We start from the raw sequence: 12616 nt of genomic DNA, 5'->3' as shown, positions 1-12616 counted from the left end.
AGGGTAAGACATTATAGTAGTGTTTTTGGTATTGAAGGTGTAAATACATCCTTAGTTCATACTTAAGAAACAGGGTTTGTATTATTAAAATGAGAGCATTTATCTAAGTTTAAAAACTGTTGATATTAATAGCACTTTGCTGTTTTGAAATAAGTTTTGGTTACTATGTAGCACATTAAAAATAACTTAGGTCTTTAATGTTCCTAGTGTACAGGGAAGTTTGTTTTAAGAAGTGTTTTTGATACTCCTTTTATTATACAAAACTATAGAAAATTCATAGTTTCTTAACAGAATAAGTGTTCTTAACATTAGTGTTTGAATTGTTGATAATTGGCATAAGATGTGATGGATGAAACAACTAGATCCAGCAGAATGTAGGGTTCTGTTTTGTTTGGACCTTTTTTTAATTCCCCTTCCTCATTTTCAAGATAATTTTACAGCTATTTCTTAACAGTATGAGTTGCGAAAAATTCGATGTTTTAATATTTTTAAATATCACTATTTTCTTGTTGTTACACTGTTTTAGAAGACTTCGGTGATAAGTATTTGGAATACAGAATATGTTTAGATTCTGCTTTATTTGACAGGGGATGCAAGCATATAGAAATGCCTGTTAATTTTGACTTATAAATATTTACAAATTATTTTTCTGTGGTTAAGAAAGGGTCAGATTTTCCTTTGCTTGTTATATTATATACAATGACGGATCTTAGCTTATATTTTCTCTTATTTAATGTCTTTAATTGTTTCTAGCACTGATCAGAAAGACCATTTTGTCCAGTTGCCATTATTATAAATGATGCTTCTGTTAGAATGTTTTGAACTAGTAGTTATTTAAAAATCATCAAGGAGTGTAGTTTACAAGATATACTTTATAGATGCAAAATGGTAGTTATACAGAGGTGTATCTGAAGGGGTTTTTGAATGTAGAATATGCCTAGACAAGAAGTAGACTTTGTTTTTAAATTAGAGATGAAGCATTTTTTTGCATAGATAAAACTATTCTTTTGAAAGATGAAAGAGAATAGGAAACTTCTTAAGAATGACCAGTGGCAAATTGTTAATCCATATTGATCTTGGTTTGCTTTGTCTGACTGGTTGGTCTTGAGGCTGACTGATACTTGTGTTTTCAGTGCTGGTATTTTTTAAGCTGTAATTTCTCACTAACTCATACATAGTTGGAAATGTTACTATCTGAATTAATATAACCAGCATCCTCCAGATAGCAAGGAGTTTGCTTTGGGTCAGAAATAATTTGTAAAACGTAGCTTTTCTGTTTCAGAATAGGTTCCTTTGAGTACTTTTCTTCTGCCTTTAAGTGAGGTTTATAGGTTGAATGGGTTCTGGTACAAGGCAGGGTATTGTTGATTTGGGAGAATATTTTGAGTTGGAAATTATACTTTTTATAGAAAAGAATGATGTTTAATTCCCAAGCTTGCCTACTATAATCTGTTTTGACTCATAATGTTGGAAGCTCTACATTGTTCAATAAAAGTTGGTGGAAAATAATATACAACCAAACTATCAACAGAAAAGCAGTATCTTTAAATGAGAAATATTTTTTTCATGTTTGAATGCAAGATTTAATTAATGGTGATAAAGTGGCAGGTGAATATTTGTGTACGTTCTGAAGGGGAGCTAGGTGCTTCCAAAAATTTTAGAGGATTATGGCAGAAGTCTTCCAAATCTGTTTTCACCTTAAAATGTACAACCCTCTTTTCTTGGAATCAGGTGTTCTTTAGAACCTCTCCTATATTTATCAGCCATACTTAGGATTATTTTGTTTGATTTCGAAGTGAAAATGGTTAGGTAAAAGAGAAAGGGAGTTTCTTGAAGTAGCTTGGTAAAAGTTTGAAGCCTGCTTCCCCCCTCTCTCTGCCTGCCACTCTGCCTACTTGCGATCTTGCTGTCAAACAAGTAAAAATCTTAAAAAGAAAAAAAATGGTAAGATTAAGATGGTATATGTAAGCCTATGCAAAAAAGAATGACAGTGAGTGGTAGTGGGAAAATAGCAAATGTAGGAAGTGTCCATTTGCCTTCCAAAGGCAAAAATGAGATTTTGTGTCACAAAGTTCTCCTGTGATATCATGTGGTGGGAATAGTCAGCTAAGGAGACTTGGATTGCTTTACCAAGCCAAGCAGTGGTGATGCAGTAGCCTCAGAGTAGGTGAGTGAGAAGAGGAGGAGTTTTGTGAGTTCTGAATGTGTTCATGTCCCTTTTCAAGGGGGAAGGTTAGTATCCTAAGGCAAAAAGTGCACTAAATCTGCTAAGCCCCTTTTGAAATGCCAGTGTACCTCCTGGCTATGACTTGGTGTAAACCCCAGTTTATCTGTTAAATGGGGATATACTTTTATTGTCTTGAGTGTTACTATACGTGTTAAGTGATATAACATATATAAATGTACCCAGCACAGTGTCTTATAGCTAGCAGATCTTCAGCTTATATTAGTTGTCCTTCCTCTCTAGGTAATGATAATCTCTGAACTTTATAATGCAGACCCAAACCTATTAATAAATTCAGAAAGGACTTTTCCTGGGACGCCTGGGTGGCTCAGTTGGTTAGGCAGCTGCCTTCGGCTCAGGTCATGATCCCAGCGTCCTGGGATCGGGTCCCACATCGGACTCCTTGCTCAGCGGGGAGCCTGCTTCTCCCTCTGCCTCTGCCTGCCATTCTGTCTGCCTGTGCTCGCTCTCTCCCCCCCTCTCTCTCTGATAAATAAATAAAATCTTTAAAAAAAAAAATAAAAAAAAAAAAAAAAGAAAGGACTTTTCCTTATTAATTGCATAGAGGTCCCTTAAAAAAAATAAGTAGTGCCTTGCAGAGTTGATTAAAAATGAGTAGTAGTGGCCAGCTTGTCCATATGTTATGCTTCTGTTAACTTGTCTTCTGAAAGCAAGCCCAAACAGTCCCCTCAGCTTAGAAGTAATTATCGCAAATGCTTTTATTAAAAGCCCATGTGTTTAATTCCTTATTGAAAACCCTGACTCAAAGCTTATTTACTCCATTTCATCTTATAAATCTATAAAGCTTACTTTTTAATTGCTTGCACACAGTTGATTAGAAGCATTAAATTAGAAGGTGGTGACAAGGAGAGTCAGCTGTCCCTTCTGGAAGACAGGAGAAAGTGATGGCTAATAATTTATGTTCTCTTTGAGTAGAGCATTGCCGTTAGGCTTTAATGACTAGGGGCTACCTAATTGGCCACAATTTGAATTATTTTTACACAGCTGAACCAAACATTTTTCATTAGGAGAGGATGGTAAGGAGTGTGGGGGAGACAAATCATTGAATGGAGCAGGAAACTGTATTGTGGTGCCCTAAATGTCCCTGTTGCTGTACCTGTCAGCTTTTTTGACACACAGAGAGAGAGGGAGATGAGGGAAGAATAAAACTTGGAAGGGAGAAAGAATGTAGTTTGAAGTAATCTGCTAAAGGGAGATTTAGGAGAAATTGGCCCAAGGTAGGCTGGCCTCTTCCTCTTCTCTCTTTCGCTATGTTCTAGTTTTTAGTGATCTCTGTTCTGGATAACTCTGAACTTCAGAAGAAAGGGCTATCCCTTTAGCTGAATTAGCCCTATGACATCATTGTCCATCTTGTCTTGGCTCTAAACAGCTGTGCCGTTTTATACTCTTTGTCAGCTTCCCATGGTCCCTTACAAAAGAATTTGTCATCACAAGGAACTCAGGGTGACTGGCTGCTTATTACTCCACCTAGCCCTTCTTTTCCCTGGTTGGACAGAGGCTCCTGGGAACATAAATTGTTTCTTTTTTTCTTCCAGAGCAGGCTTTCATGTAAGTGACATGATTTAAAGGAAACATTATTTCTTTCTTCCTTTCTGCTGTGTAATACCCCAACACCTACATTTCCATTAATTGTATAGATGTTTGGGTCAAAAAGCATTAGTTGACTTTTTGACATTTTAGCATTTAATGTTCACTTTTTAACATGGATTGATTATATCAGTTTCCTTTCTTTACTCCTGACTGATCCTCCTTGGAAATAACTGAAGTTCAAGAAGCAAAGTAGTCTGTGTTAACTTGTGTGCATAGGACCTTTTGTTGTATTTGGGCTGTTGAATGTGCAGTGAAGCACATGAGAGCTTTGACTGAGACCATGCAGGAGTTAGAAGGGGGAAAGTTAAAGAGAGTTTCAGAGGCAATAGAAAATGGACTTATCATTTTTCTTGTAGCTTTGTCCTTTTTTCTTTTACTCTAAGCTTGGTGAAATTAACTTTATTGTTTGAGAACCTTACCTAATTTCCTGTTCAGCGTACTCTGCCCATTTACTAGTTGAGATGTATGGTAGAAGTAGGGTTCAATTTATATGTCTGTGTGTCTTCTTCTTGCTTGTTTTCACCTAATATATCTCAGAGAACTTTTCACCTGTTACAGACAGCAGCCTCATTCCTTTTAATGACTGCATGTGTTCCCATTGTATGGTTGAATCATAATTAATTGAACAAGTCTTCTTTCAGTTGATGCTTAGGTTGTTTCCAGTCTTTTCCCACTGAAGGGTTGCACCAGACATCCTTGTACATATATCTTCAATTAATTTTGATGAATTACTTTATATGATTATGTATATTCTTAGCAGTAAGGTTGCTGGGTCAAGGGGGCATACAGTTTTCATTTTGATATTTCCAAGGCTTGCTTTAAACCCTTGTCAGAGCAGCATTCATTGATACTGAAATCTGTATCTTAGTATTTTCTGGTGTTTCAGGGAAGTTGTCTCAAAACAGTTTCTCAGCTAGCCAGTAACTCAAAATATATGGCTTAATTTGGGGGTCACAGGAATAAGAAATCATACGTAAAAAAGGAAGAGAGATTCCTTTTTCTGTGTTTGTGGCCTGATTTCAAGAAGATTTTGGAAGAGGTCATATTTGTCTTTTATTTGGTCTTTGCCACTTCTTTTTCCATTTGCTCTCTCTATATTGGGTGTGGTATCTTTCTTGTCCAAGTTCCTCACACTGGCACTTAATGTAAGCCTACCTTTTTTCCCAAATAGTCTCTGTCCCCAAAGTACTTCGACTTCCTCAGTACTTATGTTTTAGCCTCATGTTAGGGATAAGGTTAGTAAAAAATTATATTTTAATGTTTATTTTCATATGTACATTTTATGTTAACAGTATTTTAGGGGTATAGTTTTAAATAGTGTGCATATATTAGGATATGCTCAATTTTAAAAAAGTGATGAGGTGCATGATCATAAAAAGTGGAGTTGGGGACCGTTGCTTTAGGGAAGTGTAGACCCTGTGTCAGGTTAACAAGTCAGCTTCAACTTTGGCACTTTTTCTTTAAAGTTATAAGTTCTGTCCTAGGTCAGTTTCTTTTTTTTTTTTTTTTTTTTTTAAAGATTTTATTTATTTATTTGACAGAGAGAAATCACAAGTAGGCAGAGAGGCAGGCAGAGAGAGAGAGAGGAGGAAGCAGGCTCCCTGCTGAGCAGAGAGCCCGATGCGGGACTCGATCCCAGGACGCTGAGATCATGACCTGAGCCGAAGGCAGCGGCTCAACCATTGAGCCACCCAGGCGCCCCCTAGGTCAGTTTCTTTAAGTTGACCTTTTAATGGCTTCTTCTTCTACATCTCCCATATTCTTTAAAAGCTCCTCTGTTTTTTGTATTTTGTTTTTAATAACAATGTGACAGTAGCTGCTGTAGCAGCAGTGAAGAATTGCAATAAAGGGTGGCTTTGTATATACATAATTCCCTTCTAAATTAGGGACTTTCCACATTCTTTAAGGAAACAGTAAATAGCTTAGAAGAGTGTAATTGATTTGGTATGAACCTCCAAAGAAATGGCCAGAATAAGCAAATTTTAGCCCTGTAGGACTTCAAGTTTCACCTTCTTATGGGATAGTTTATTTTCTGAGAAACGTGATAAGTAGAATATTAGAAGAGGACAGTTACTTGGAGTTTTCTTTAAAATCTTTGTCCTATAGATTTTTTTAAAGGATTTAAAATATTTGAGAGTAGGGGAGCCAAGCATGACTGGGAGGCGGGATTGTGGGGGGGAGGTGCAGAGGGAGAAGCAGACTCTTCTGAGCAGGGACCAGGATGTGGAGTTTCATCCAAGTTTGCTACTTAAAGATTGTGAAAAGTAAAATCAGATTCTGGGTCCTTTGTTTTATGTATCCTAGACTGATAATACTGGTACCAGGGAAGATAAGTTTAGTAAGTAAGAATTATATTTTTTGTGTTTTTTTAACTTTGCTGTTTATGTGGGTTTTTTTTTTTTTGAGCTGTTCATTTAAGTACTAGTTTTTCAGTAAATGATAACCTTAGTAAATGAAAGTGTATTTAAATTTCAGTAGTGTGTTTGAATGTACCTGATGTTTTTTTTTTTTTTTTTTTTTTTTACCTCTGAAAGCTATGATCAGGGTACTAACCATTATCTACCTGATTGATTTGGGAAAGAGGTAACCAAACTGAAACATAGTTAATGCATTTACTACTAGTGGACCCTTCCCTTTGGGTAGGATATGTATGTTAACTTTACACAGTCTGACAGTAGAAAGTGATTTTGAAAAACAAACTTTGTACCAGTGCTTTCAGCCTCTTTGAGATGAAATTTCTTTGGATTTCATGATTGTTATGTTAGATCCTACAGTAACACAGTTGAATTTGAATTTACAACAACCAAAGTTAGAGTGGCAGATGTAATATTGCCTGTTTTTTTTCTAAATAATGGAGTAAATAAGGTAATGTAATTATTTGATTGTGTGTAGTTCTTATGACCTATTAAATTTACTCATGTGCTTTATTTAAGATGATATTAGTAACAAGTTTCACTTTTATTTCATTTTAATGAATTTAAAAAGTGTAAAAAATAAAATTTTATTATAGTAAGTTTTCAAATTAGAGATAAATACAAATATAGAAAAAACTTATGACAGTTTCACCACCCAGTGATAATGTTAATATTGTTAGCATTTTAGAAATCTCTACATTCAAACACACACACATTTCCTTTAGTATATTGGGATATTCTCTTACATTTTCAAATATATTTCAAGAATACATATTTTTTAAGATTTTATTTGTCAGAGAGAGAGCAGAAGCACAAAGAGCTGCAGGCAGAGTAGGCAGAGGGAGAATCAGGCTCCCGCTGAGCGAGGAGCCTGTGTTGGACTCCATCCCAAGACTCCAGGATCGTGACCTGAGCAAAAGGCAGACGTTTAACCAGCTGAGCCCACCAAAGCGTCCCTTTCAAGAGTATTTTTATTGTATACATGTTTTTTGAGCTTCAGCAGATGTATTGAAGTATAATAACTGACAGAAGCATGCACATACTACAGATGTACAACTTGAAGATTTTACAAACGAAGTACACCTGTGCAGTCAGCATTCAACTCAAGAAAAAATATTGCTGGCACCTAGACCTCTCCCATTTCCTACCTACTATCAGCAGCAACCCTCACAGGGTAGCCATTATTCTGATTTTATTTTTAAGAATAACTGTGAGATATAATTTATATATGCTAAAATCCACCCATTTTCAGTGTTCAGTTCAGGGATTTTTAATAAATTTACTGATTCGTAAGGCCATCACTATAGTTTAAAACATATGTATGAATATATTTTAACCAGTTTCATTTTGTTGAATGCATAGTTATTTCCATTTTTTTTGCTAATTAAATAATCCTGTAGTGACTTTTCCTGTATTAACTTTTTATGCATTTTCTTTCATTGGGATAGGTTTCTTAAAGTATAATCACCAGTTTGAAGAAGGTGTGCATTTTTATGGCTTTTGATACATAGTACTATATTACCTTTGAAAATAATTGAGCTAACTTATTTTCTTACCGTTAGGAAATGAATGTTTTTTTTTTTTTTTTCGTCTACCTCAACTTGGGACTTTTTTTTTTTTTTTAAAGAATCACACCAATTTGGTGGATGAAATCTGGTAGCTCTGTTTAATGCTTATTTCTTTGATTACTGCTATAAGTGACTTTTATTTTATATATATACTGATTTGCCTAATAGTGGTTTGTCTATTTATTTATTAATGAATGCACTTTTTTATTTTTTAAGACACTTTAATATGTTAAATGATATGAATCCTTTGTTATAAATACTTCCCCCAGTTTGCTTTATGTCATATTAATTTTTCATAATGAAATAGATTAAGATTTTATGCCATATTGTAAAAAATGAAAATGTGTATTCTACTCTACTAGCCTTTGGAAACTTATCTTGGTAATTTTAAAATTGGAGATGATAATGAATTACATGAATAAAATTTTTCTGTTAAAGTGTGTACCTTTCATAATTGAAATTTAAAAAGTATCAAGTAGACATATAAAACTAATTTATTATGCTTTGTTGCCAAACTTATTCTAGGCAGTTATACTTAAGCATGAACATTGACGACAAACTGGAAGGATTATTTCTTAAATGTGGCGGCATAGACGAAATGCAGTCTTCCAGGGCAATGGTTGTAATGGGTGGAGTGTCTGGCCAGTCTACCGTGTCTGGGGAACTGCAGGAGTCGGTACTTCAAGACCGGAGTATGCCTCACCAGGAGATCCTTGCTGCAGATGAAGTGTTACAAGAAAGTGAAATGAGACAACAGGATATGATATCACATGATGAACTCATGGTCCATGAGGAGACAGTAAAAAATGACGAAGAACAGATGGAAACACATGAAAGACTTCCTCAAGGACTACAGTATGCACTTAATGTCCCTGTAAGTAATTCCTTTATAAGATTAATATAACTTATAGTTAGAAATATAATTAATTTTGTGTTCAGTAGTACTTCAAGTCATTGAGGAAATTTCAGAAAATACTTAAAGGCTTAATAGCTCAAATGGATGTTCTTGAATAGGTATGCTAAATGTTGACAGAAATCACATTTGAAAAAGCAAAGTTAAGTTTTTGTATTATATACATTTTAGAAACTTAATCTTTTTCCAGGATAAAGTTTCTCTATCAAGACTACTGTATATTACATTTTAAGTGCTTAAATTTTAAAGATTTTGTTTTAACTTCTGGATTTCCTTGAAGAGGAGAAAGATTGAATCTTAAGCATAACTAGGAAAAGATCAGACACTTGAGGGTTTTTTCCCTTCAAATTCTGTAAGTTGACAATTCCTGGTGTGTCTGTTTTTTTTCATTACCTTTTTAAAAGGTAAATGAGCTTTTTAGTTTTTGAGCTTTTTTAGTTATATGAGCTTTATTAGTTTTTCCTGTTTATCTTAGATGTCAAATATTCTTTTGTAGGCACCCATAATGACTTTTTTGCCATCTTGTGTGTGTGTATGTTTTTTTTTTTACCTGATAACCAGCAAAATCATAACCAAAATGTAATCTTCAGTTCTTTTTGTAATATTAAACCTGAATTTCTTTCATTATATCTAATATACTGTGCTTTTACTTTTCCTTCAGAACCTTCATATATCCTGCGTACAGTATTCCCTTCAGGCATACCCCCTTTCTGTTTTTTATTTTATTTATTCATGTGACAGACAGAGATCACAAGTAGGCAGAGAGGCAGTCACAGTGAGGAAGAAGCAGGTTCCCTGCTGAGCAGAGAGCCTGATGTGGGGCTCAATCCCAGTACCCTGAGATCATGACTTGAGCCGAAGGCAGAGGCTTCAACCCACTGAGCCACCCAGGCACCCCTAGATTTACTATTTCAATAGCTAAAGCCCCCTTCCTGTTTTTTTTTTTTTCTTTTTTTTTTTTTAAGATTTTATTTATTTGTCAGAGAGAGGGAGAGAGAACAAGCATAGGCAGACAGAATGGCAGGCCGGGACAGAGGGAGAAGCAGGCTCCCTGCCGAGCAAGGAGCCTGATGTGGGACTCAGTCCCAGGACGCTGGGATCATGACCTAAGCCGAAGGTGCTGCTCAACCAACTGAGCCACCCAGGCGTCCCCTTTCTGTTAATCTAGATAGTGGTTCATCATTCTCAGCCTTCCCCTTCTGTTTAGTCCAGGCTGAGTTCCTGCAATAGGGACAGTTACTTATCCAGTGTCTATCTCTCTAATAAATTGTAGGCTCTATGAGAGGATGAATTTTTTTCTTATGTTCCATTGTATCCCGGGTGTTGGCACGTTGTGTGAATGAGTGAATAACACTTATAGTTGTGTTCTAATACATGTGCTCACCAACTTTTTCCTAGCCCATTGTAGTAACCTTTTCTTTTTTAGCCTGTTCATGTGATGGATTATATTAATTGATTTTTGAGTGGGGAATCACCCTTACATACCTGTAATACATCCCACTCAGTTGTGGTATGTAATTCTCATTATATATTGTTGGATTCAATTTGCTAATAAGTTGTTGAGGACTTTTGTATTTATGGTTATGATACATATTGGTCTAGTTTTCTTGTAATACCTTCATATCTGATTTTGATATTAGAGTAGTCCTGGCCTCATAGAATGATCTAGGAGTATCCCTCTGCTTCTAACTTCGGGAAGAGAGTATAGAGAATTGGTATAATTTCTTACATAAATGTGTGATAGAATTCACCAGTGAGTGCATATGGCCTGGTACTTTATTTTTTGGAAAGTTACTACTTACTGACTTAATTTCTTTAACAGATGTAGACCTCTTCAGATTGTTTATTTCTTTTGTGTGAGTTTTTGCAGATTGTGTCTTTTAAGGAATTAGTTCCATTTCATCTCGATTATCACATTTATGGGCCTAGAGTTGTTCATAATATTCCTTTGTTATCTTTTTAATATCCATTGTTGCTCAGCAGATCTCTAGAGCTGTTTCATCTTTCAAAACTAAATCTCTATATCCTTGGGGTAATAATACATTATATGTTAATTAAAAAAAAACCAAACTGAATCTCTATACCTATTAGACAAGAGTTCCCTATTTTTCTCCAGACCCCAATAGAAGCTTGCTGATTTTATTGCTAGTTTAAGAGACAGCTTTTTCATTTTCTTTTCTTTTCTTTTAAATGATTTTATTTTTATTTATTTGAGAGAGAGACAGATAGTGATGGAGATAGTGAGAGAGAACGCAAGCAGGGAGGAGAGGGAGAAGCAGGCTCCCGCCAAGCAGGGAGCCCTACACAGAGCTCCATCCCAGGATCCTGGGGTCACCACTGGAGCGGAAGACAGATGCTTAGCCAACTGAGCCACCCAGGCTCCCCCAGGTTTTAGTTTTCTCTGTTGATTTCTAGTTTTAAATTTCACTGATTTCTGCTCTAATTTTTATGATTTCTTCTGTTACTTTGGATTTATTTGCTTTTGTTTTCTAGTTTTCTAAGGGGGAAGATGATTGATTTTAGATCTTTTCTAATAAATGCATTTGATGCTATAAATTTCCCTCTAGGCACTGCTATTACTGCATCTCATGAATTTTGATAAATTATAGTTTTATTTTCATTTAATTCAGTATATCTTTTAATTTCTCAGATTTCTTCTTTGATCCACATGTTGTTTAGAAGTGTGTTGTTTAATCTCCAAGTGTTTGGGGGTTTTGCAGCTATTTTTCTGTTAATTAATTTCCAGAATAATTCTGTTGTGGTCTGAAAGCATTATATAACTTCTGTTCTCTCAAATTTGTTAAGGTGTGTTTTATGGCTCTGAAAGTGGTCTGTGACTGCTCCATGTGAGCTTGAGATTATGTGTTTTCTTGTTGAGGATAAAGTGGGTGGTCTGTATTGCATTAGCCTTTTTTAATAGGATTGACTGTCCTGTAAATGGTAGATTGACTTGTCCAATCTATATTTCATATAGTTTCCATAGTGATCTTTCTGAATGGAATTTATATTTCTCACTCCCCTGGGAAAACTTCAGAGGTTCCCATTGCTAAACAGCTAAAATATAGCTTATTGCAGAGGCAGAAAGAGCCCGCATAATCGTAATCACATCTTTTCTAGCAACCCTTTAGACAGTAGTTCAGTAGCTTCTCTCATCCGTTTATACTTAAGCATATCAAATTACTTTAGTTGCCTGGCTCCACTATGGTTTTTTCTATTATTACTTCTGTATATGTTGTATACACTTGTATTATTCTTTGGCAATCTGTTTGTTTTTACTTCTCTGCTGAAAAGATTCCTCTTGTTTGATTTTCATTTTGAAAACTAACATTTTGCATCTCTTTGCTTACAAGACTATAAGGTCCCTTTTCCGTATCCTGCCTTTTACTTTTGTGTTCTCAATTCCTGGGCTATAGTAGGCAGTCAGATATTTTTTGAGTGAAAAAAAAAGTTTATGCATGTGGATGGGTTTGTGTGTGTATATTTTTTTTAATTGAAGAGACGTTTAAGGTGAATGCTTTTAGATGCCAAGTTTAAAGTTCAAACTGCATAGACTTGTATAACCTGCAGCCCATTAAGATACAGAATATTTCTGTTATCCTAGAAGGTTTCCCTGTGTTTCTTCCTGATCAGTCCCCTTGAGAACTTTATGTAGATAGAATCATATTTAACTCTTGTGTCTGGCCTCTTTTGTTCAGCACAGTGTTTTTGGTTTATCTTTGTTGGTTGAGTGTATCCATAAGTAGTTCATTCCTTTTTATTGTTGATTAGTATTCTGTTGTGTTATTGTCCTAAAATCTGTTCATTCATTTCCCCTTTTACAGTCATTTTATCTCTAGTTTTCAGCTTTTATGGATAAACTTGCTATGATATGAGCATTTTTGTACAA

General features: G+C 35.2%; 1 protein-coding gene across 6 annotated transcripts in view; it reads left to right on the top strand.

Moving 5' to 3' along the window:
* Positions 1 to 12616, top strand: part of ZNF148 (zinc finger protein 148) — a 120622-nt gene that overhangs the window by 41589 nt on the left and 66417 nt on the right. For 5 of the 6 annotated variants that reach the window (XM_059391124.1, XM_059391127.1, XM_059391126.1 and 2 more), the window contains one exon: positions 8343 to 8691. The exons of the other annotated variant lie outside the window; for it this stretch is intronic. In XM_059391124.1, coding sequence (XP_059247107.1) covers positions 8359 to 8691 — 333 coding nt within the window. In that variant the 5' untranslated portion in view covers positions 8343 to 8358. The remainder of the gene's footprint in view (positions 1 to 8342; positions 8692 to 12616) is intronic. 6 annotated transcript variants of the gene reach the window in all.

The sequence above is a fragment of the Mustela nigripes genome, chromosome 2 (assembly GCF_022355385.1).
Source record: "Mustela nigripes isolate SB6536 chromosome 2, MUSNIG.SB6536, whole genome shotgun sequence".
In the NCBI taxonomy this organism is placed as follows: Eukaryota; Metazoa; Chordata; class Mammalia; order Carnivora; family Mustelidae; genus Mustela; species Mustela nigripes.
This window is presented reverse-complemented; position numbering and strand designations above follow the sequence as displayed.